The following is a 26,415-nucleotide window of genomic DNA, read 5'->3' as shown; positions in this document are numbered from 1 at the left end:
AATGCAGGGAAAGTGAATATTTCAAGTAAGCCAGTCAGTGCTCAGCAGTGTTAGATGCATATAAAAGATCAAGTAATATAAGAATAAATGTATGTTCTTTGGGTTTATTAACCTGAAATTAAAAAGTGGAGAGGCAAGAAGCATTTTTTGGGGGAATCAGAGAATTGAAATTTGGGAGCACAGATTCAGGCTGACTCCCAAATAATGTTCCAGTTACAGAGTGAGGACAAGGAGATTTTATGAGAAAAGGAAAGGAATAAATAATTACACGAACAGAAGAAACTCCTATTGGTGCTAGTAAGCCGTGTTACTCTTGAGTATTGGTGCTAATAAGCTGTGTTACTCTTGAGATATACATGATTTGCTACTGATTCTTCAGATTAGAGAGTCCATATTCATCAGTTCTTGTAATCAGGATGTCTGCTTTTCTCTGGCTTTACTAACAGTTGTTTGTTAGACAGTGGTGGTTTGGCCCAGTCCAAAGATCTGGCCCAATTCAAATAGTCTATACGACACACAAGGCAGTTAGCTCCCCTGGAATGGCAGTTCCAACTTCATTTTGAAATAGCTCCACTATGTCAACTTTCACAGATATAATGCTAAAGAATTTGTTGAAGTGGAGTTTCAGTGTTAAAGAAGGGAGGAGAAACTAATTGAAGTTGCTAGCATCACTACTCTTGCAGTTTGGGGCTATTACGTAAAATGAGAGTTACTTGAACACAAGCACTGTAATACTTTGATAGTTAATCTGGTAGCCTAGATAGCTACTAAGCATATACAGTGTGGAGATGCTGGACAAAGGGATGATTCACATCCAGGGAACAGCAGGATGGTGTGAGATTTCATCTTGCTACTCAGAACTGCTACTGAGTACAATATAAAGCATATGAATTATTTATTTTTGGAATTTTTCATTTCATATTTTTGGACTGTGTGGTTGACCTTGGGTAACTGAAATCATAGAAAATAAAATCACAGATAAGGGACAGGAGAACTGTATTAAGAAAAGCCTAGAACATGGCACATAATGACTCAGGTTAGTAAGATGGAGTCTTGCTTTTTCTAGTGGGGCTAAGACACCTCACAGCAGTCTCCTAAACTCTGCAGTTGTCAAGGTTTATGGTGCATTTCTCACATTTGTATGGTAAGAAGAAAAAAACTTCACTGGGGCTGGCTCCTCTGACTGCCCTCCCTTTCTCACTCTTGGAGTATCAGGTGCTCCTGCCCCTTTCCTTTGTCTTGAGTCCCTCAACCTCTCTGCTTTCCACCCCAAAGACCAGCATTACCAAATCCTTGGTGTCATAATACCTGTATTTTAAAAAGCAAGTGATTTCTCTCTTCACTTTAAAAATGGACAATAGCAGAAACAAATCAGTCACAAACTTTTACTTGTAGCATTTTAACAAGGGGAATGGGTGAAGAAAAGGTATGTAGTGTATAGACAGGACATATTAATAAACTATTTAGGGTAGCTCTCCAACTTCTCTGTTTAAGCTTGTTGTACTTCTCTTATGCAAGTGAAAGTGACATGGCCTCCTAAGGTCCTCTCTATAGTACTCTTCCCCCCACACAAAAATTTACTATCTTAAGTGTGTACAGTTCTGTGGCATTAAATACATTCATATTCTTGTGCATCTGCTAGTATCACCACCACTATCTATTTGCAGAACTCTTCATCTTTCAAAACCAAAACTCTGTAGCCATTAAACACTAACTCTCTCCTCCCCCGTCACCCAGTTCCCTGGCAACCACCATTCTACTTTCTGTTTGTAGGAATTTGACTACTCTAGATTCCTCATAAATGGAATCATACAATATTTATTTTGTGACTGGCATATTTCATTTAGCATACTGTCCTTAAGATTCATCCATGTTGTGGCATATGTCAGTGTTTTCTTGCTTTTTAAGGTGAATAATCTTTTGCATGCACATTTTGCTTATTCATTTATCTGTTGATGGACACTTGGGTTGTTTCAACTTTTTAGTTCTTGTGCATAAATGCTGCTATGAACATCTATGTACAAATATCTCTTCAAAACCCTGCTTTCAGTTCTTTTTGGTATGGTGATTCTGTGTTTAATTTTTTGAAGAACCACTATAACTGTTTTCCATAGCAGCTGTACCACTTTACATTCCCACCAAGGTTCAGATTTCTCCACATGCTTGCTAACTTTTCCCCCCTCTGTAGTGGTTTTGTACTTTCGTTATGGTAAGTTACTTAGTGTTTGCCTCTTTTGTTTACCTACTTGGGACTGATTATTGTTAGATAAACTTTGTGTACTGATTATTGTTTGATAGTTATAGTAGACGAAAAGTAAGAGAAGTAAATAAAATGTATATTTTTATTGGCTTAGTATGATGTTCTAGACCACACTTTCAAATAATATTTTGTGAAATTATGGAAATGTTCTATGACTTTGTTGTTTAATACAGTAGCCACTAGCCACATCTGCCTATTGAATACTTTAAATTTATCACACTACTGAATATTTAATTTTAATTAAGTTAAATGTAAATAGCCACATGTGGCAAGTATATTGAACAGCATGGCGATATTTAAGGTTTTCTGGATAAACATTAGATTACTTGTTTTTGAGTTACAAGGATTTTTATTTAATTTTGTATTTTGTGTAACTATTTATTTCATCATGAAGTGCATTACGCTCAAATCTGGGCACTAAAAAGTTTTAAGTCAGTCAATAATAAATAAAGAATTTATACTAAGCCCTGGCTGATTTGGCTCAGTGGATAGAGTGTCAGCCTGCGGAGTGAAGGGTCCCGGGTTCGATTCCAGTCAAGGGCACATGCCAGGGTTGCGGGCTTGATTCCCAGTAAGGGACATGCAGGAGGCAGCCAGTCAGTGATTCTCATCATTGATGTTTCTATCTCTCTCCCCCGCCTCTCCCTTCCTCTCTGAAATCAATAAAAATTTATCTAAAAAAAAAAAAAGAATTTATACTAAGTCATTCAGGAAGTAGGTAGACTTGATAAAATTTTTATGATAAATAATTATAAATGTATTAATAGTTTAATCTTAATTGATGAATTATTAGCACAATCTACTTAGAAAGAGGATAATTACCCAGTGATTTTTGTGTAGTAAAATCAGTTACTCAATTGATGTTTTTACTATATTCTTGTATAGGTTTACTTTCCTTTTAGCCTTAATTCTCACATGTAATCACAGTTGAGTTTTTAAAAAGTGTATGGTTGTAGTGGTTTCTGAATAAAATAAATATACAGGTAAGCCAGAGTGAGTTAGGTACAGTCAGAGGAAAATAAAGTGCTTGTGGAAATTTAGCAGAAGCTTCCTATGAGACAATAGGAAATGCTAAATGAAAGAAGTGGCATTTAAGAAAAGTCTTAAATGTTAGTGTGTTTTTTTTAAGGATATATGCAGGTAGGTACAGTGTTCTCAATGACAAGAACACTATATTGAAGTACAAAAAAATTAGAAAGTTCAGAGTTTTAAACATAGAGAAGGTTCAGTTTGTTGAAAGGATATGGGGTAAAGTAATAGGAATGATAAGGGTGAATACAGGTTGGGGCCATTTATGGAAATTCCAATAAGGGGAGTTTGTATTTAATAATGGTATGAGGAAGATTATTCACCCAGTGTTGTATGAGGTGACAGAATTTGGGAACCACTGTGATGACTGATAGTTTTATTTATAGCATTTATCTAAATTTTATATATTTTCCTCATTAAAACAATTGGAATTTCTTCATAAGTCTTATTTGCCATTATAAGTTTTATTTACCTTTGTGCTTATGTGCCCGATAAATAATGTTTTTACTTAATGAGTGATTGAAATGAGACAGTTTGTAGAATGATGATGACTACAATGACAACAAAGCAACAATTACTAATGTGTGTAGTATTTACTACATGTTAGACACTGTGCCAAGTACTTTAAATGTAACTAGAGGCCCAGTGCACGAAATTCGTGCATGGGTAGGGTCCCTAGGCCTGGCCAGCGATCAGGGCCAATTGGGGCCTTCCAGCTGCTGGCCAGGGCCTTCCTTCCCCCAGCTGCTGGCTTCTGGCTGGGGCCTTCCTTCCCCCAGCTGCCAGCCGGGGCCTTCCTTTGTTCCATGCTGCTCCCTGGTGGTCAGCGCACATCATAGCGAGCGGTTGAACTCCTGGTTGGTCGAATTCCCAAGGGGACAATTTGCGTATTAACCTTTTATTATATAGGATAATTTGTATAATTCCCAACAACAAGCTTTTGCGATAGGTACTAATATTTTTCTTTTTTACAGATGTGAAAACTATGGCATACAGGTTTAACAGCTTGAACAACTAATATAGTTAGTAAAATAGAGATGAATGTCAACCCCTGTAATCTGGCTCCCAAGTCCATGCTCTTGACCCTATACTATGCTCCTTAAGTATGTTAGCCTGAATCAGATTAAAAGTAATGAAGACTAAACAGGGCTTAATGGCTATAGGAATGGACAGATATGGGGGAATAATATTCAAGAAGCTAAAGGAATAAAATCTATATGGGATCTGATTGGGAGTGGTAGGACAAGGGAAAAGGTGTATTGTAGGTGATGGATGGTTATAGGCTGTCTTAACTGGGGACATGGTACCATAAGTACAAGTAGGAACTTTAGGAAAAGCTTGTTTGTGAGTATTATAAAGAGGAGTAACTGATGAGTTTGATTTTAGTCACATTAAAATTTAAGGTATGGTAGAATGGAAAACATTTAAAGGCAGAACTGTGAGTCTAGAGTTTGAGATGGGTCAGACTAGATGTATAATTGATACAAATACATGAAATTATTCATATTTTAAAAGCTTGTAAAGTGAGGAGATTATGTCGATAGTAAAGATGATAATCAGAAGAGTTGTCAGATAGACTTAAGTGATGAGACTTTGCTTGGGCTGAGGTATTTACATATTACATATAATTTTTTTTATTCAGTAAAACAATTTTTTATATTTCTCTTAAGTGGTAATTGAGTCTAATCTTATAATAGAGTTGACACTTGTTTAGATACAATATTTGAATCATATTCTACCCCTAGCCTCCAGACAAGCTTTGGGGTTTTTTATGCTTTTTCTTTTTAAAACATTACTCTGTTTGCTCTAATCTGTCAAATAGTGATCATATTTAGTTTTCGTTTTTTTCTTTTCTTCCATCTCAGTTCAAATCCAGCATTTAGTTTTGGCTTTGTAATAAACGTAAGCTTCCTTTGTCTTGTATGAATCACATTGTATCTCTTTCTTTGGCTGTCTTTTACATGGTTTTTGTATTTTTTTCACTTTACTTTTATATTACAAGTTGACATCAGTATATATCTTATTGCCAGGCTCTGTTGTGTCTCAAAGCTTATCCCTATCTTTTGTACTTCATTGTTCGTCTCATGATGCCTAATATAGTTTCTTTTCTTCTTTTTTAAAAAAATCTTTATTGAAAGTATTACATATATTCCCTTCCCCCCCATTGGGCCCCTCCAGCACATTCCCACCCCCCGCCCCCAGCCCTCTCCACCCCAACTGTCAGCATCCATGGGTTATGCATACATGCATACAAGGTCTTTGGTTGATTACTTCCAACCCACCCTACCCTGCCTTCCTTCCAAGATTCTGCACTCTGTTCCATGCTTCCATGTCTTTGGATCCATTCAGTTCATCAGTTTATTTTGTTCATTAGATTTCACATGTGAGTGAGATCTTATGATACTGTCTTTTCTCTGACTGGCTTGTTTCACTTAGCATAATACTCTCCAGGTCGCTCCACACTGTCTCAAAGGTATAAGAGATCCTTCTGTTTTTACTGCTGTGTAATATTCCATTGTGTAGATGTACCACAGCATTTTTATCCACTCGTCTACTGATGGACACTTGGGCTGTTTGCAGATATTAGCTATTGTAAAGTGTGCTGCTATGAGCATAGGGGTGCATACTTTCTTTCTGATTGCTGCTTTGGTTTTCGTAACACATTGTGGACAGATCATGAGAATTCTCGCTTCATATTACACAGTGTTTTACAAAGTATCATATTTTAAAAAGATATTAGCTTGTAAGAACATGTAATAAATAACTTCAAAATGCAATGGGTATTTAATTTTTTCTTTTTTAATATATTTTATTGATTTTTACAGAGAGGGAAGGAGAGGGATAGAGAGCTAGAAACATTGATGAGAGAGAAACATCGACCAGCTGCCTCCTGCACACCCCCTACTGGGGATGTGCCCGCAACCAAGGTACATGCCCTTGACCGGAATCGAACCTGGGACCCTTTAGTCCGCAGACCGACGCTCTATCCACTGAGCCAAACCGGTTTCGGCTGGGTGTTATTTATTTATTTATTTTATTTTTTAAAATTTCTTTATTGATTAAGGTGTCACATATTTGTCCTCATCCCCCCATTCCCATCCCACACCCCTCCCCACGGATGCCCCCACCCCCCTGTTGTCCTTAACCATTGGTTAGGCTCGTATGCATGCACACAAGTCCTTTGGTTGATCTCTCCCCCCTCCCCCCACCCTCCCCTATCCTCCCTCTGAGGCCCGACAGTCCGATCGATGCCTCCTTGTTTCTGGGTCTGTTCTTGTTCAACAGTCTATGTTGTTCATCATTTCCCCTAGATGAGTGAGATCATGTGTTACTAGAAATATACTTATAGGAACCAAATGTGAGACGAGCAATAATAGTTATGCTGACAGGCAAATGAATCAGTCTGTAGTGAGTTTCTTTCTGGACCAACAGTTCTTTTGAGACCCAATTTCAATGTCCACCAGTTCCTTATGTGTACATGTCGGCACTGACTTTTCAGCTCTGGATGGTGGACAAATGGTGGTAATGCAGGTCCGACTCCCTCTGGTTTGGTCTCGCCTGGACCCAGGGGCACGGCTTCACCCGGACTCAGGGGCGCGTGGCCTCACCCGGACCCGGGTGGGTATTTAATTTTAAAGCGTGCCTTTAACATTTATGTAAAACGTTTTTTGTACTCGTTCAATAGAAACTTATCTGGCCACTGGGTAAAGCTAGCAATTAAACTACTGGTCCACAATGTGTTAAGATATTTTCCTAGAAGTGGGATCACTGGGTCAAATGGCAGTTCTATATTTGAGGAAACTCCATACTGTTTTCCATAATGGCTGTAACCGTCTGCATTCCCTCCAGCAGTGTACTAGGGTACCTGTTTTTCCACATCCTCATCAGCACATTTCATTTGTTGATTTATTGATGGTAGCCATTCTGACAGGTGTGAGGTGATACCTCATTGTTGTTTTAATTTGCATCTCTCTGATGATCATTGACTGAGCATTTTTCATATGTCTCTTGGCTATCTGTATGTCCACTTTGGAGAAGTGTCTATGTAGGTCCTTTGTCCATTTTAAATTGGATTGTTTGTCTTCCTTTTGTTAAATTGTATGAGTTCCTTATATATTTTGGATATTAACCCTTATCAGATATATCATTGCCAAATACATTCTCCCGTACAGGAGGCTCCATTTCATTTTGTTGATGGTTTCTTTTGCTATGCAGAAGGTTTTTATTTTGATGTAGTACCATTTGTTTATTTTCTCCTTAGTTTCCTTTGCCCTAGATGTATCTGTAAACATATTGCTATAAGAGATGTCTGAGATTTTGCTGCCTATGGTTTCTTCTAGGATTTTTATGGTTTCCTGACTTACATTTAGGTCTTTTATCCATTTTGAGTTTATTCTGTATATGGTGTAAGTTGGTGGTCTAGTTTAATTTTTTTGCATGTAGCTGTCCAGTTTTCCCAATATCATTTATTGGAAAGACTGTCTTGATTGTATGCCGTTGCCTCCTTTGTCAAATATTAATTGGCCGTAATGGCTTGGGTTTTATGGGGTCTCTGTTCTGTTTCATTGATCTATATGCCTGTTCTTGTGTCAGTACCAGGCTGTTTGATTACGGTGGCTTTGTAGTATAACTTGATAATCTGGTATTGTGATCCCTCCAACTTTGTTCTTCTTTTTTTTTTAAGATTGCTTCAGCTATTTGGGGTCTCTTTTTGTTCCATAAAAATTTTTGGAGTATTGGTTCTAGATCTGTGAAATATGCTGTTTGTATTTTAATAGGAATTGCATAGTATCTGTAGATTGTGTTGGGTAGTGTGGATATTTCAATGATGTTGATTCTACCAATTCATGAACACAGACTATTCTTCTATTTGTTTATATCCTCTTCTATCTCTTTTTTCAATGTCCTGTAGTTTTCTGAGTACAAATCTTTTACCTCTTTGGTTAAGTTTATTCCTAAGTATCTTAATTTTTTGTTGCAGCGGTAAATGGGATTATTTTTTAGTTTCTCTTTTTGAGAATTCATTATTGGTGTATAAAAAAGCCATTCATTTTTGGGTGTTGCTTTTGTTTTTTAAGATACATTTTTATTGATTTCAGAGAGGAAGGGGGAGAGAGAGAGAGAGAGCGCCATTGATTGGCTGCCTCCTGCATGCCCCACACTGGGGATCGAGCCTGCATCCTGGGCATGTACCCTGACCAGGAATTGAACCGTGACCTTCTGGTTCATAGGTTGATGCTCAATCACTGAGCCATGCGGGCCGGGCTGGGTGTTGATTTTATATCCTGCTACATTGCCAAATTCATTTATTAAATCTAGTAGTTTTTTGGTGGAGTTTTAGGGTTTTCTACGTACAATATCATGTCATCTGCGAATGAGAGTTTTACTTCATCCTTTCCAATTTGTATGCCTTTTATTTTTTCTTCTTGTCTGATCGATGTGGCTAGGATTTCCAGTATTATGTTAAATAAGAATGGTGAAAACGGACATCCCTGTCTTGTTCCTGTTCTTAGGGGAAATGGTTTTCGTTTTTGCTCATTGAGTATGATGTTTGCTGTAGGTTTGTTATATATGGCTTTTATCATGTTGAGATTTGCTCCCTCTATTTTCACTTAGGTGAAAGTTTTTATCAAAAATGGGTGTTGCCGAAACCGGTTTGGCTCAGTGGATAGAGCGTCGGCCTGCGGACTCAAGGGTCCCGGGTTCGATTCCGGGCAAGGGCATGTACCTTGGTTGCGGGCACATCCCCAGTAGGGGGTGTGCAGGAGGCAGCTAATCGATGTTTCTCTCTCATCGATGTTTCTAACTCTATCCCTCTCTCTTCCTCTCTGTAAAAAAAATCAATAAAATATAAAAAAAAAGGGGGTGTTGAATTTTGTCAAATGCTTTTTGTATTGATATGATCATGTGATTTTTGTCTCTGTGCTATATCACATTTATTGATTTGTGAATATAGTACCAGCCTTGCATCCTTGGAATAAATGCCACTTGGTCATGGGGTGTGATTTTTAAAAAATATTTTTTTATTGATTTCACAGAGGAAGGGAGAAGGAAAGGGGAGGGGGGAGAGGGGGGGAGGGGGAGAGGGGGCAGGGGGAGTGGGGAGAGGGGAGAGAACTATCAATGTTGAGAATCATTGATTGGCTGCCCCCCTGCACACCCCCTACTAGGGATTGAGCCCACAACATGGGCATGTGTCCTGACTGGGAATTGAATCTGGGACCTTTCATTCCGCAGTCCGACACTCTATCCACTGAGCCAAACCAGCTAAGGCTGATCTTTTTAAATGTATTACTGGATCCAATTTGCTAATATTTTGTTGAGGATTTTAGCTTCTGTGTTCATCAGGGCCTGTAATTCTCTTTCTTTGGTAGTGTCTTTATCTGATTTTGGAATTAGGATAATGTTGGCCTCATAAAAAGAGCTTGGAAGTGTTCTTTCCTCTTGGATTTTTTGGAATAGTTTTAGGAGTATAGGTGTTGGTTCTTTTTTGACTGTTTGGTAAAACTCCCCCATGAAGCCATCTGGACCCAGGCTTTTGTTTTCTGGGAGTAGTTTGATTACTGCTTCTATTTCATCAGTTGTTATTGGCCTATTCAAGTGTTCTTATTCTTCCTGATTCAGTTTTGGGAGATTGTATTTTTCTAGGAATTTATCCATTTCATCCACATTGTCCAGCTTGTTGGCATATAGTTGTTCGTAGTATTTTCTTACAATCCTTTGTATTTCTGTGGTGTCAGTGGTTACTTCTCCACTTTCGTTTCTGGTTTTTATTTATTTGAGTCTTCTCTCTTTATTTCTTGATGAGCCTGGCTAACGGTTCATCAATCTTGTTTATCCTTTCAAAGAACCAGCTCTTGGTTTCATTAATTTTTTGTATTTTTTTTTAGTCTCTACATCATTTATTTCTGCTCTAATCTTTATCATTTTTCCCCTTCTCCTTACTCTGGGCTTTTCTTGTTCTTCTCTTTCTAGTTCTTTAAATATTATGGTTAAGTAGTTTATTGCTGTTTTGTTGTTGTTTTTTGCGGTAGGCCTGTAGTTCTATGAACTTCCCTCTCAGGACTGCTTTTGCTGTGTCCCAGAGATTTTGGGTGGTTGTGTGTTCATTTTCATTTGTTTCCAGGAATTTTTTGATTTTTTTCTTGATCTTGTTGGTAACCCATTCATTATTTAATAACATGCTATTTAGCCTGCCTGTGTTTGAATGTTTTTGGGTGTTTTTACTTTAGTTGACTTCTAATTTCATTCCACTGTGATCTAATAAGGTGTTTGAAATGATTTCAGTCTTCTTGAACTTGTAGAGACTTGTGTTGTGTCCTAACATGTGGTCTATCTTTGTGAATGACCCATGTGCACTTTAGAAGAATGTATATTCTGTAACTTTGGGGTGAAATGTTGTGTAAATGTCAATTAAATCCATCTGATCCTTTAGAGTCACTCTAATATGGTTTCTTAAATATAGTGAAACCCTGTGAAGTGCTTACTTTTTTTCTTTTACAAAACCAGAGTTTTAAGTGTGGAGATAATGGAATAAAGGTAGTATTATTAACAACTTTTGAGTAACTAAGAACTAATTTGGGAGAAATTTTTATTTTAGCTGCATTGAACACAATGTTGTAGTAGTTACATACACCTATAGGTGGAATATGAAACTGGAGCATGAGATGTTGTTAATGGAAGTAAAAGGACTTTGCTGCAGTCATGAAAAGAGATAATATCTGATGGACTTTTATCCCTGAAGGAAGAAAAAGCTTTAGTATTAAATATTGACAATGGATATACTTATCAGTCAGGCAGAGAGAAGTTACAATGAACATTAATAATCAGTTATTATTAATTAGCTAATAAAAAGTCCAAGTAAAACATCAAAGTGAATCACATACAACCTCTGATTGCCTAAAAGGTTCAACAAGATGCTCAGCATTTTTATTTATTTATTTTTTTTATGTTGGGAGTCTGAAGTGAGGGATTGGACATTGTAAATCTACTCACATAGTTCTCAGAAACTTTGCTTGCTGAGCAGGTCTCTGAATTTTATTGGGATATTTCAGCAGCCCTGCTGGGAGAGGTGTGATAACATCAGTGTAAGAGCCCTTGAGACTCGTGCTATTGATTTACCAACCAATAGTGAAAGCTTTGGAAATCAGATAGGGACACTTGCACTAAATCTTGATATGCCTGTTGGTGACAAATGGCAAGGAAATTTAGGTTTTCCTGGGGAAGCACTACAAACTTCTATTGGCGGCCTTGCAACATGCATATGAACTGATCTTGATCCCTGAGTATGAGTGGAATGGCAAAGAAGTTATTAGCAGGGTCCAAGACAACCAATTAAGTACCATCACTCTATGTAATGGATTTAGTCTGTAATAGCAGTGGCTATAACAGCAATGAGTAAACTCAGTTAATAATAATTCATGATATGCCTCCAGCTTCCATTAACCTTTTGCCACTGGCCTAGCAGGGCTTTTGTGTTAAGACATTACATTTCTTACTATCCCTGGTACTTTACTAGTAAGTTCTTAATCAAGGTTGTGGTTTTCCTTTGTCCTCCTGAAAGTCTGTTCTGTTTCTTTTGGACCTCCAAGGAAAGGGAAGTGATATAGGGAGCAATTTCTATGTTTCATTAGCATCTTCTGATTGGGAGAATACCCTTTGGCACTTACAGGATGGGTAATGATAAGTATACAACACAAGGGTTTGCAACCCTAATTATCTGTAAAGAATCAGATAATTATTTCAGTCTTTATAGATATAATACAATCTCTGTATATATTCTTCCTTTTTTCCCCCAATATATTTTATTGATTTTTTACAGAGAGGAAGGGAGAGGGATAGAGAGTTAGAAACATTGATCAGCTGCCTCCTGCACACCCCCTACTGGGAATATGCCCGCAACCAAGGTACATGCCCTTGACCGGAATCGAACCTGGGACCCTTCAGTCCGCAGGCCAATGCTTTATCCACTGAGCCAAACCAGTTAGGGCTATTCTTCCGTTTTTTAAAACAACTCTCTAAAGATGCAAAAATCACTGCTAGCTTGGGTGCTATAGTTTGGTGACTCCTGATATATGAATTCCTGCTCTACCTGATATGTATAAATAGTAACAAAAGTACAGCTAGTTGCTGAAAAGCCTGGCCTACAAAGTCATGTTAGCTTCCTTACCCCACTTTTAATCTCTGCTCTGCATCCTGATGCCTTTTTCTTCCATGGGTCCAAGTTGCATAGTGATCTAGGTATTTGTGTGACAGAACTTTAAAAATTTGTGTCTCTCCTTTCTCCAAATTCCCCAGCATACTTGGGTGGGTGCATATGGCCATTGATTGACTCCTCCCTGGGGACAGGGAAACCTCGTCCCCATCTCCATTCACTTTTCTTCTTAAAGCAGCTGAGGTTGCCTTAAAGGGTGAGGAGCTTGATAAAGAGTGAGAGATCTTGGGGTTACAGAGTGGCTCCACACCATTAAATATGCCTTGTATTTACTTTGAATTTGGAAGGGTATGATGGCTGCTTGTGGGTCAGCCAAATAAATTTTCCTTGTTTTTAGCACTCACAACATTCAAGGGTGAAACCAATTATTTCAGCCCTGGGAATCCCTTGACTCATCAGCCAGTTTGTACATTCTGGTTGACTGAATCTTGGCTCACATAGCAGGGACCTGTTTTAGATAGCTCTCCTTAATCTGGGGTACCATTATTAATATAATTTCTCAAGTTTTCACCTAGTTTTATAAGGTGCCTAGTTCTGTAAGGGCTGGGAGAACTTTTCAGGGTGGCAGTGCCAATTGTAAGAATTAACCTAGATTTTTCATTTGGCAGAGGGTCACCTTTATCACACTGTAAATGCTCTGTTAATATTGTAAACCGGTCTGGGCACTAGGAGCCTCAATCCCAGCCAAGGTCTCAACTATAATTTCCCATGAGAGAGGATCTGTCCTTGGGAAATCTCCCTAATAGGACTAAAGCAGCCTGTAACAACCGGGACCCATTGTAAAAAAACTTTTACTGAGATCTTTTACTGTAATCACAAGGTTAAAGTTGGCAGGGTAGACTGCAGAAGGTGTTGAGCTGTAAGACAGCCCAGCTATTGCCATTCTTCCTTCACATGCTGTGCCCCACCTCCTCATCTCCCAAGCGAACCAATCAGAGTTCTTTGATTTATGTTCACAGTGAGTGCTTGCCAGTATCTCCCTCTTTTGTGTTCAGTATAGATGAATATATCTGTAACCTTTCTGAAAAGGTTTGTACACTAAGGATGAATTCTAGTACTAGTTATTATTTCAGTGTGTGGAACTGCCATATTGGTGGGGAAGTCCTACCTGGAGGAGGTTTAGCAACCACCAGAACATCATTTGGACAAATCTCTTTGAATGTACAATAAGTCCTTACTTAATGTTTACAGTAGGTTTTGTGACTTTAAGTGAAATGATGTGTAATGAAACCAGTTGTACCATAGGCTAATTTGATACAGAAAAGAGTGAAGTTCTTATGGCATCTCATCAATGCTATAATGAAATCTGTTGAACTAAACCATATTATTCAAGGACCTGCTGTACTTAGCCTGCTACCACCTCCTCAATTCCTCCTCATTGTCAGGCAATAAGATAGAGGACCATTTACTGCCTGATTGACCATAAAATATGCTCCTATGTTTGTTATCCATTCCTATAGATGTCCCTCAAATCCCATTAATTGGCCTGTGAGACCCTCATCTTTCCTTTTGCAGAAAACCATGCCACTAACAGCATCAGACTCTCATCACCAAGTTGTTAAGAACTATGAAAGAGGTCTTTGATTTTACCATAGGTATATGGGTAGTTAGCAGACAGGAGAGTTCTATGTCCACCTAAGACCCAGTTTCCATAGGGTAATGCAGAGAGGACCAGATGATATCTGCTCATAGAGTCTGTTGTTGTTGTATTGCAGTAGAGGAACCCTGAGCTTAATGCATTTGAACCTTTTTAATTGGCAGTAAGTGTGGCTACTCTTTGCTCTTAGCACAGATGCTCTGACAGTCCAGAAAAACGAGCAAGTCATTGCCTCACTCAAAAGACATGCAGAAATAGTAGAGACATACAGAATTGTCTCCTAATACATACAATTCTCAAATTATGTTTGGTTTGATACAATGTTTATTTTTTTAATTCACAATTAGGTCTTTTTTTGGTGATTGTTTTGGGTACTGATTTTGATCATTTCCATGTTATCAGAAAAAAATGTTTTTTTCTCCCCAATTTCTGCAGTTTACTCATAATTGTCATTTTATTGTTTTGCTTTGCCCTGCTAAATCACTTGCCTGCCATAGGGCAAGAAACAACATAGGATATCTTTTCTTTAAAAAACATTTTTTTTTCAATTACAGTTGACATACAATATTATATTAGTTTCAGGTATACAACCCAGTGATGAGACAGTTATATAACTTATGAAGTGATCACCCCAATAAATCTAGTACCGATCTGACACCATACATAGTTATTACAGGGTCGTTGACTATATTCCCTATGTTGTACTTTACATCTCCATGACTATTCTGTAACTACCAATTTTACTCCTCCCCCTCTGCCCCCCCCCGTGTCTATGAGTCTGTTTCTATTTTGTTAGTTTCAATTTGTACCTCTTAATCCCTTCACCTTTACCATCTCCCCATCCCCTCCTCCCATCTGGCAGCGGTCAAAATGTTCTTTGTATCTATGAGTCTGTTTCTGTTCTGCTTGTTCATTTATTTTTTTAGATTCCACGTATAAGTGAATTCATATGTCATTTGTCTTTTTGTCTTTCTCTAACTTATTTGATTCAGCACAATGCCTTCTAGGTCCAAGTTGTTGCAGATGTCAAGATTTAATTATTTTTTTATGGCTGAGTCATATTCCATTGTGTATATGCACCGCTTATTTATTCATCTATTGGTGGACACTTAGGTTGCTTCTGTATCTTGGCTGCAGTGTGCATATGCATGTATATATATTTTCAAGTTATTGTTTTGGGTTTATTGGGATAAATTCCTAGAAGTAGAATTGCTAGGTCCTTCTTTGTCTCGTTATAGCCTTTGCAGAACAGGTGTGCTCGATTGGCAGACAGCTTTTTTCCAAGCCATGAATCAGGAACTCAGGTTCTTTTCATCTTGTGGCTCAGCCTTCTTTTCAGCGTTGCTTCTATGGTTGCCATGCTTATTTGTATTAATCTCTGGAAGAGGAAGGAGCATGGACACCAAATAGTTGAGGCTATTAAGAACCAGGCCTAGAGGTGACACAGGTTATTTTTCTTTCAGATTGCTTTTGGCCAGAATCCAATTAAATGGCCACATCTTAACTGTGAATCTGGGAAATATCTAGTTATATTTTGAGTAAGAAAAAGAAATGGGCCCAGCCGGTGTTGCTCAGTGGTTGAGCATCAACCCATGACCCAGGAGGTTACAGTTCAATTCCTGATCAAGACATATATACCCGGGTTTCAGGCTTGATCCCTGGAAGGGGGTGTGCAGGAGGCAGCCGATAGATGATTCTTTGATGTTTCTGTCTTTTTCTTCCTCTCCTTTCCTCTCTGAAATCAATAAAAACATTTTTTAATATAAAATTACAACTTTATTGTTTTATTTCCTGTATAAATTTTAAAAGGTGTCATTGCATTCCACCATTACAAATCAACAAGGTTATCATATAAAGAAAGAAAAAGAAATGGGTTTGCTTAACAGCTAGCTGACTGTCTCTACTTCATTTTAGTCCGTTCTTAAGCTACAGGTAGTTATAAAAAATTTAAAAAGGTAGACCATTTTTAAAAATGCAAGTTAATTTTTAAAAAACTCATTCCAGAATCTACCATGTAGAAATAGCCATTACTACTAAGTAAACATTCCAAATGTTTTTTCTATACAGAGATAAAAAAAGATGGTTCAATAGATAAAAATTATTTTGTTAAAATCATGTAATGCTATAAAAAATTTAAAATATCAAGATCAGATTTACTTGGCTATATAGAAGAAAAAGAAAGTGAAGTAAAATCGAATTGTTGAGCTTCAAATAAAATTTTCTTACCAAAAGAGATATTTCCTTAAATGTATATATCTTTAAATTGGATAATAGAGATTACAAAAAAACAACAACAAAAAACATTTGAGAGGCCCTAACTGGTTTGGCTCAGTGCATAGAGCATCGGTCTGCGGACTAAAGGGTCCCAGGTTCGATTCTGGTCAAGGGCATGTACCTTGGTTGCTGGCACATCCCCAGTGGAAGGTGTGCAGGAGGCAGCTGATCGATGTTTCTCTTTTTTTAAATTTATTTTATTTTATTGATTTTTTTACAGAGAGGAAGGGAGAGGGATAGAGAGTTAGAAACATCGATGAGAGAGAAACATCGACCAGCTGCCTCCTGCACACCCCCCACCGGGGATGTGCTCGCAACCAAGGTACATGCCCTTGACCGGAATCGAACCCGGGACCCTTCAGTCCGCAGACCGACGCTCTATCCACCGAGCCAAACCGGTTTCGGCTCTCATCGATGTTTCTAACTCTCTATCCCTCTCCCTTCCTCTCTGTAAAAAATCAATAAAATATATTTTTTAAAAAAGTTCAGAGGCTAGGGTTTTCTAATATTGGTTAATTTAACAATAGCAAATTCAATTTAGATACACTCATGTTCACCTCTGAGCTGGAGTATGGGGCTACTTTTATGAGGATATCAGAGGGTAATTAGCTAAAGAAACCCAGGGACTTTGTCTACAAGAAGCGATTTGTGGTGTAATTACTGTTTGGTGGCAAACTTATGTTTTGTTTTAACTACATGCTTGGAAATCAATATTGATCTGCTATGAAAGACTAATAGTATCCCCATTCTCCTCTGGTTTCCTGCTATCCAATTTGTTTGTTTTTAAAAACATTTACTTTATATTTTTCAGATTTATGACATTATATTGTATAAATATAATCCTCAGAATTAATTAGGCATTTGTTCTGTATTTAATTTAAATTTGTTAGGTGGTCACTGTCACTACCAGTCCTTTTACCACATCTCCACTAAGATCTTTTTTTTAAAAAAATATATTTTATTGATTTTTTACAGAGAGGAAGGGAGAGGGATAGAGAGCTAGAAACATCGATGAGAGAGAAACATTGATCAGCTGCCTCCTGCACACCCCCTACTAGGGATGTGCCCGAAACCAAGGTACATGTCCTTGACCGGAATCGAACCTGGGACCCTTCAGTCCTCAGGCCGACGCTCTATCCACTTGAGCCAAACCGGTTTTGGCTCCACTAAGTTCTTTATATCATCTCTTAAATTGGCTCAGTTTTATTGGCAAGTAATTTTTTTTTTAAGAATAAGATATTAGGAGCTGTATTGTCTGAGTTTTTTCATAATGGAAAGTGATTCCTTCTTGCTTTAATTTTCAGATTATGTCTTGCTGTATATAATATCATTGGGTTACATTTTTTCCTCCTATGAATTCAAACTGGGTCTGGAATATTGCTAGGGAGAGGACTAAAGCCAATCTCTCCTCTTCCTCCCTTACACATACTTTACCCTTTTGCATTCTATTAAGTTTAACTCCAATAATTCTCACTGTTAAACATTTTATAATAATTTTTCAGAATGCATTTTTCAGTTTTTGTTTTGTGGCCTTTACAAAAGTTTGAATACATCTTCAGTTCCCCATTTATTAAATTTGCTACTGTAGGGGCACAAATTATCCTTATGTTTGATTATCTTTGTTTTGTTTTTTACTCCTTTTTAAAAAATCCTCACCTGCAGTAGATATGTTTTTATTGATTTTAGAAAGAGAGGAAAAAAGAGAGAAACATTGATGTGAAAGAGAAACATTGATTAGTTGCTTTCCATACGTGCCCTGACCAGGGATCAACCCCACAACCTAGGTGTGTGTCCTGTCTAGGAATTGAACTCACACCCTTTTTGGTGTACAGGATGATGCTCCCATCCATTTAGCCATTGGCCAGGGCTATCTTTGTTTTTTTGTAGTTCCTCTCTGTTTTAATGTCTGCTGTTTTTTTCAGCAGTATATATTCTTTTCCTTGCTGTTTCGGTTTTTGCTTTTAAATCACTTTGGTTCTGCATGTCCCAGGTATTTTTTGTTTTTATTTTAACCTTTCTTTGTTTATCATCTCCTTTTTGAGCTATATTTGAACTTAAGTTTGAATAATTAAGTTTCATTTCACCTGGCCAGTTTTGAGAACTATCTTTATACTGAGTTATATTTACTCCTAGATTGAGATGATTATCTTATTCATGTTATGCTTTTTATATTGTTTATTTTGGGGGTGTAGTTTCTTTGCCATGCAACTTTTTGTCATCTTGTTCATGCTTGGGAGGCTCTCTAGACATTTACTGTACTGTGGTTTAGGTTATTTCTTGAATAAACCTATGTGGGAAAGGAAGAAACTTACTTTTGCCCACAGGATTCTTTCAGCTAGTCTGATAATTAAATAGGTATGAGACATTAGCAAGAGAAAATAATCAAGTTTAATACATATGTATGTATGGGAACCACTTATACATGTGAGAGTATAGATCCCACATGAATAGAAAGGGGAAATGAGTATATAAGACATTTTGAACCAGGGATAGGTAAGATGCCTTGGGGTCTTCAAAGGATCATTGCAGGATGATAAGAAGAGCAGATGTTAATAAATAGAAGTTTACCTTGCCCTTTAGATAGGTCAAAAGAGTTTATCTCTAATAATCTTCTGTTAGGGACAGGCTTTTAATTCAAGTTCTTCTAGGTAGTTAAGGGCGGGGCAGACGTTTCTCTTGAGCCAGAGGCTAAAGTTGCCTTTAGCTCCAAACAGTCCACATACCAGAGGCACATCTTGGGGTGACTTATTCTGAATCCCCGCACCTGCCTTTTCCCTTTCTGATTTTTTACTCTAGAAAACATAGAAAAGTCTTTCCTTTTTAAAAAGTTAGACTATTAAGGTATTTTCTCCTACCTCTTAGATTATTTTAAATTTTACTTGACTCTTTAAAATAATCCTTCTGGATTTTATTTTGTATAAGGTAATTTTCCCCAAATTACTAACCAGTTTTTCTAGTACCATTTTTAAATAATTTCTGTTTTTCCCTGCTGATTCAGTCTTTCCCTGGAATCCTTTCATGTCATATAGTAAATATATATTTATATTTGAGTATTTTCCTGAAATTTCCTTTTGTTTTTTTTAAAATATATTTTTATTGATTTTAGAGAGGAAGGGAGAGGGAGAGATAGATGGAAACATCAATGATGAGAGAGAATCATTGACTGGCTGCCTCCTGCACGCCCCACACTGGGAATCAAGCCCACAACACGGGCATATGCCCTGACTAGGAATTGAACCGTGACCTCCTGCTTCAACTCTTGAGCCACACTGGCTGGGCTCAGAGTACATTTCTTGATGTATCATACAGACCAGAGTTTTGTAGTATTCCATGATGACTTACATGTAATTACATTCTCACACATTTATATGTGCGTGCTTTCTTTGCCTTTTATTCTCATGTGCTTTTCAAGTATTTAGAGTTTGTTTACTTTGTTATTCAGGGTCATTCATTATTAAATTATCCCAGCTCTTGTATCCTTTCAGAATAAAACCAGTATGGGAAGTAGAACATGAATAAAGGTAGAAAAGGTTCCTTTATTATCTTTATGGGAGAAAAATATTGATATAGAACTTAATAGACCAGGATCATTTGATTCTCATATTTATAAATTATATTGTATAATTATATTTATTATTTGGTGAATACAAAAATAGCCCAACAAAACCTAATGTGTGTTAGTTTTAATTAGTACTTTCTTTAACTCCCACGACCCATTTGTGAATTCTAGTCTTGTTTTGCTTATATACTGTTGCTTGATAAACCACCCACAATTTTTAGTTGCTTAGCAGGAACAATTAATGTTTTTCCCACGTAGTAACAGCTAGATTTATTCATGAGACTATATTCAGCTGGTTAGGTGGTTCAAGATCATCTTTTACACATGTCTGGGCCTACATGGTACTGGCTATAGGCTGGGGTACCTCAGAATGTAAGACCTCATTCTCCAATTGGTCTATCAGGAGAGTATGTTAGGACTTAAAGGGAAAGCAGCAAACCATAACTTTAAATTATTTTTGTTAGTGATAACTAAATCATCCATTTTCTGAATAAGCCTAGGAAGATTTCTTGTCCTGGTTTCTAGTTTGTGGGCCATAGAATTTAACATATGTTGATGGAGAATCTGACACTATTCTAATGCGAAAATGCATGTCAAAGTGCTATGTAAATTTTAAAGTTCTATTTATAAAAGATACACAAAAGTATTTTGTTTTTAATGAGGAAAAAAAATGAAATAGTTTGCCAGATATAAATGTAGCAAATAATTGTAGACTTCAGTTGCTTATATTTTATCTTGTTCAAGGAGAAGGAAGCTGAAGTCACTTTAAATAACTTATACTAGTATTATTATACTAGAGGTCCGGTGCATGAAATTTGTGCACTGGAGGGTGTGTGGGGGGTCCCCCCCCCTTCAGCCCGGCCTGCATCCTCTCGCAGTCCAGGAGACCTCGGGGGATGTTCAACTGCCGGCTTAGGCCCGTTCCCCAGGGGCAGTCAGACATCCTTAGCGCTGCCACGGAGGTGGGAGAGGCTCCTGCTGCTGCACTCACCAGCTGTGAGCCCAGCTTCTGGCGCACTGTCCACCAGGGGGCAGCTTCTGCATTGAGCATCTGCTCCCTGGTGGTCAGTGCATGTCATAGTGACCAGTCGTTCCGCCGTTCAGTCGATTTGCATATTAGCCTTTTATTATATAGGATTTAATATATAGTAATGCTATTATGTAAATATACTACTGATCTTGTTTATATATGAAATAATATCATTGGAAGTGATTTTATAGTTTTTGACAAGTATTTGTTAATATTTCAAATTACTAAACAATTATTTTTTAAAATCTCATCTTGTGCATGTTATTTAAATTGGATTTTACTTCTATTCATTTTTAGAAATATAAGGAAAAGGACAAACACAAACAAAAACATAAGAAGCAACCAGAACCATCACCTGCATTGGTTCCTTCTTTGACTGTTACTACAGAAAAAGTAAGTTTTAAATGCCATATTTTGTTTTATATAATAACACATTATGTGCTGACTTTTACCTTTAAGAAGTATTTTCATTCCCAGCGTCCTGGTTCTCTCTAACTTTTACAACCTCTCTAACCCTATATCAAGCACTTTGGTATTTCCATATCTTAGTCCTTAACCTACCTTCTATTTATATTATACTTGTTTCTGAAGAATGTTAAATAAAGATCAGCAGTGGGAATGTAAGTGGGAAAATATCACTGAGGTTAGAATTTGGGCTGTGGAGTTGGCTTCGTTCACCTGTAATTTTGAATTCTGGCTTCACCACTTAACTGATAGCTCTAAGGACAGATTAATTAACCTCAATTTCATCATCTGTAAAGTGAAGGAAGTAACTATTGGAATTGAATGATAAAATATATGTAAAGCAATTAGAACAATGTCTGGCTCATAGTAAGTATTACTTTGTAAATGTTAAATATTATCAAGACTAGAGCCCCGGTGCATGAAAATTGTGCACTCGGGGCGGGGGGGGGGGGGGGGCTCAGCCTGGCCTGTGCCCTCTCACAGTGCGGGAGCCCCACAATCGATCGCCCGAAAGAGGTAGGCCCCACTCACCCATCCGGGGCTCCTCGATGGATTGTCCCAAAGAGGTAGGCCGGAGCAAGCATGGGGCCGTGGGAACCCCGCCTCCACTGTGCGCGCAGCCATCTTGTGACAGTGTGAGGACCACCTAGGCTTTTATTAGTAAGATTATTATCATATGGTTAATATGAAAGTGAATTGATATATGGACAGGTGGCTGGGACAGAGTAAGCAAGGGTTGGGGGGCGGGTAGAGTGCAGTAGGTGATGAGGCCACGTGAGGAGCCAACCATGTAGGGTTATGTAAGCCAGTGGAAGGACTTTGTTATTTAGATTGAGTGAAAAACCTAAATTCATTGAAGGTTCTGAACCTAGATGTAACATTGTCTGGCTGCTTTATTGTGGATAGACTGTACAGAGTCAAGAATGACAGCAGGGAGACCATGAGAAGGTTATTAAAACAGTCCAGAGAGAGATGGGGGTAATATGGAGAATAGTTGAGGTGATTAGACTCTGAATGGCTTCAAATTGATGTAGAAGTATAAATTTGAAAAGCTAAATCTGCTGTCTCTGATTTTTTACTTTTGGATGCTTAGCAAAGTCTTTCCTTCCTTAAACTTATATAAATATTTTAAAAATATTTTCTTCCAGCTTTTTAGATTATTTATTTATTATTATTTTTTTGTTAATCCTCACTTGAGGATATTTTCCCATTGATTTTTAGGGAGAGTGGAAGAGAGAGGGAAAGCAAAGAGAAACATTGATGTGAGAGAAGCACATCGATTGGTTGCTTCCTGCATGCGCCCGGAAAAGGGCCTGGGCCAGGGAGGAGCCTGCAACCAAGGTATGTGCCCTTGACCGGAACCGAACCCGGGACTCTTTGGTCTGCAGGCCAGCGCTCTATCTACTGAGCCAAACTGGCTAAGGCAGATTATTTTAATTTTTAAGTACTTAAAAATAATCCATCTAGATTTTGTTTTATTTTGTATAAGATACTTTTTCCCAAATAACTAACCAGTTTTTCTAGTACCATTATTAAATAGTTTCAGTCTTTCCCTACTGGTTTGGAATCCTTCCTTATTATATACTAAATATTTATATATAATTGAATCTTTTCTTGGAATTTCCTTTTGTTCCATTAATATATTAAAATCAGCCTATGTCTTTAATGAATGCATTAGACTGCTTTGATTCATATTTTACAGGCTAATGCGAATGTAATCTATTCATGGTCTGTTCTGTTGAACATTGCAATCTTCATCTCAGGACACATTTCTTGATGTATCACACAGGACTAGAGTTCTATAGTTATTCCATGATGACTTAGATATACTTACATTCTCACACATGTATATGTATATATTTTGCCTTTCATCCTCATGTGTTTTCCAGGCTTCAGAATCTGATCACCTCTCATCAACTGATTTAAAAGGGGGTAATGTTGTAATCAGATTAGCTCTGGTAGATTAAGACAAATAATCTGGTGAGGTCTTGAGTGATTTGGATGGTAGAACCCTTGAGTCATAAATTTCTTTTAGGAGAACAGTGTCATTTTCTTGGTTTACCACACTCTTTCACCTGCTGCTGTGGAAACAGGGATAGATCAGGGAATGTACGGCTGAGTGTTACTCTGAGCTGCAAGGCTCTTTTAAACACCATGGTTCATATTAGTAGAGCACATTTAAATTGCAAATCAAGTGTAACTTTAATTATTATTAGTTAGTTAATAATTAACTAATTTTAAAATACCTGTACTAAATAGCCAGTTGTTAGGTTTGTTTTTTTTTCAATCTTTAAAAAATATTTTTATTGATTTGAGAGAGGAAGGGAGAGGAAGAGAGAGATAAAAACATCAGTGATAAGAGAGAATTATTGATTGGCTGCCTCCTACACGCCACACCCTAGGGTTCAGGCCGCAACCCCAGCATATGCCCTGGCTGGGAATCAAACCTTGACCTCCTGGTTGATAGATTGGCATTCAACATCAAACCTTGACCTCCTGGTTGATAGATTGGCATTCAACCACTGAGCCACGCCAGGTAGGCCACATAGCCAGTTTTGATTGCACATTTTTGAACCTGGCTTTTGCCATTTCTCATACCTTAACACAAAATTTGCCCTGACCAAGTGGCTGGGTTGGTTGGAAAGTCGTCCCATACACCAAAGGGTTGAGGGTTCAGTTCCCCATCAGGCCACATACCTAGGTTACGGGTTCAAGCACTGGGCAGGGAGCATACTGGAGGCAACAGATTGGTATTTCACTCTCATATTGATGTTTCTCTCTCACATTGATGTAGCCCCATCCTCTTCTTGCTCCCTTCCTCTCTCTAAAATTAATGAACATAGCCTCACTGAGGATTTTTAAAATACTAAAAAATAAGTACAACATTTTATTTTATTCTTTATTAACTAAAATTTCATTCTACCAGTCTTAAAATTTTCAACTGTATTTTTCTGTGACCAACTTTTAACCTTGTATGACTCTAAACATAATTTTTAAAATCTTTATTGTTGAAAACATTACATATATTCCCTTTATTCTCCCATTCACCCATTATAGCCTGCACCCACCCCCGCCCAGGCCCCCACCACCCTATTGTCTGTGTCCATGGGTTATGCATATATGCATACAAGTTTTTTGGTTGATCTCTTCCCACCTGCCCACCAACCTCCGTCTTCCTCAGAGATTTCAGTCTGTTCCATGCTTCTGTGTCTATGGATCTATTTTGTTCATCAGTTTATTTTGTTCATTAGATTTCCACATATGAGTGAGATTATGTGATACTGTCTTTTCTCTGACTGGCTTGTTTCACTTAGCATAATACTCTCCAGGTCCCTGCTGTCTCAAAGGGTAAGAGATCCTTCTGTTTTTACTGCTGCAGAGTATTCCATGGTATAAATGTACCACAGCGTTTTTATCCATTTGTCTGTTGATGGGTACTTGGGCTGTTTCCAGATCTTAGCTATTATAAAGTGTGCTGCTATGAACATAGGGGTACATACATTCTTTCTGATGAGTGTTTCAGGTTTCTTAGGATATATTCCTAGAAGTGGGATCACTGGGTCAAATGGCAGTTCCATATTTGAGGAAACTCCATACTGTTTTCTATAATGGCTGTACCAGTCTGCATTCCCACCAGCCATGTACTAGGGTTCTCTTTTCTTTAAATCTTCACCAGCATTGTCATTTGTTGATTTTTTTTTTCTTTCTATTTTCTTTTTTGTTGTTGTTGATTTGTTGATGGTAGCCATTCTTACTGGTGTGAGGTGATAACTCATTGTTGTCTTAATTTGCATCTATCTGTTGATCATTGACTTTGAGCATATTTTCATATGTCTCTGGGCCATCTGTATGTCTGTTTGTATGTCGGTTTTCAAGAAGTATCTATTTAGGTTCTTTGCCCATTTTTTAATTGGATTGTCTTTCTTAGGTTAAATTGTTTGAGTTCCTTATATATTTTGGATATTAACCCTCTAGCAGACATATCATTGCCAAATATGTTCTCCCATACAGTGGGCTCCCTTTTCATTTTGTTGTGTAGGTTTTTATTTTGATGTAGTACCATTTGTTTATTTTCTCCTTAGTTTCCTTTGCCCTAGGAGATGTATCCGTAAACATATTGCTATAAGAGATGTCTGAGATTTTGCTGCTTATGGTTTCTTCTAGGATTTTTATGGTTGCACAATTTACATTTAAGTCTCTTATCCATTTTGAGTTTATTCTTGTGTATGGTGTAAGTTGATGGTCTAGTTTCTCTTTTTTGCACGTAGCTGTCCAATTTTCCCAACACCACTTATTGAAGAGACTGTCTTGACTCCACTGTATGTTCTTGCCTCCTTTGTCAAATATTAATTGACCGTAATGGCTTGGATCGATTTGTGGGCTCTCTGTTCTGTTCAATTGATCTATATGCCTGTTCTTGTGCCATTACCAGGTGTTTTGATTACAGTGGCTTTGTAGTATAAATTAATATCTGGTATTGTGATCCCTCCAATTTTGTTTTTTCTCAAGATTGCTTCAGCTGTTTGGGGTCTTTTTTGTTTCCGTGTAAGTTTTTGGAATATTTACTCTAGTTCTGTAAAATATGCTATTGATATTTTAATAGGGATTTCCGTGAATCTGTAGATTGCTTTGGGTAGGATGGACATTTAGCTCTGATATAACCTCAGCAGGTTATGCTCTAATATTTACTGTGAAGACTTGGTAGAGTTCCTGGAGATAAAATTCAAAAAAGTTTGAGGGCTCCCCTATGACTCAGTCCTCCTGGAGTTTTTATCTCTCAGACTTGTCCACACTGAACCTTCAGCAATTTGTTGATTATACTTGAGATTTTCCTACTCTGATACTGGTTTCCATAGAGATTTCTCCTGGGGTATATTGGGGTTCTCTGTGTCTCTCTGCCTTTCTCTCCAATCTTTGGGCAGTGGTTTGCCCTCTGATCTCACTGCTTCCATAAATCTAAGAGCTGTTGATTTGAGTTTGTTCAGTC

The 26,415-nt window shown here is 37.7% G+C and overlaps 1 protein-coding gene across 9 annotated transcripts in view; it reads left to right on the top strand.

Moving 5' to 3' along the window:
* MLLT10 (MLLT10 histone lysine methyltransferase DOT1L cofactor) overlaps positions 1 to 26,415 on the top strand; it is a 233,296-nt gene that overhangs the window by 102,416 nt on the left and 104,465 nt on the right. For all 9 annotated transcript variants that reach the window (XM_079770544.1, XM_079770543.1, XM_079770542.1 and 6 more), the window contains one exon: positions 21,261 to 21,356. In XM_079770544.1, the coding sequence (XP_079626670.1) occupies positions 21,261 to 21,356 (96 nt within the window). The remainder of the gene's footprint in view (positions 1 to 21,260; positions 21,357 to 26,415) is intronic.

This window comes from Cnephaeus nilssonii, assembly GCF_951640355.1.
Source record: "Cnephaeus nilssonii genome assembly, chromosome: 1".
NCBI lineage: Eukaryota > Metazoa > Chordata > Mammalia > Chiroptera > Vespertilionidae > Cnephaeus > Cnephaeus nilssonii.
The sequence above is the reverse complement of the archived record's forward strand: the minus strand, read 5'-3'. Positions and strand labels throughout refer to the sequence as shown.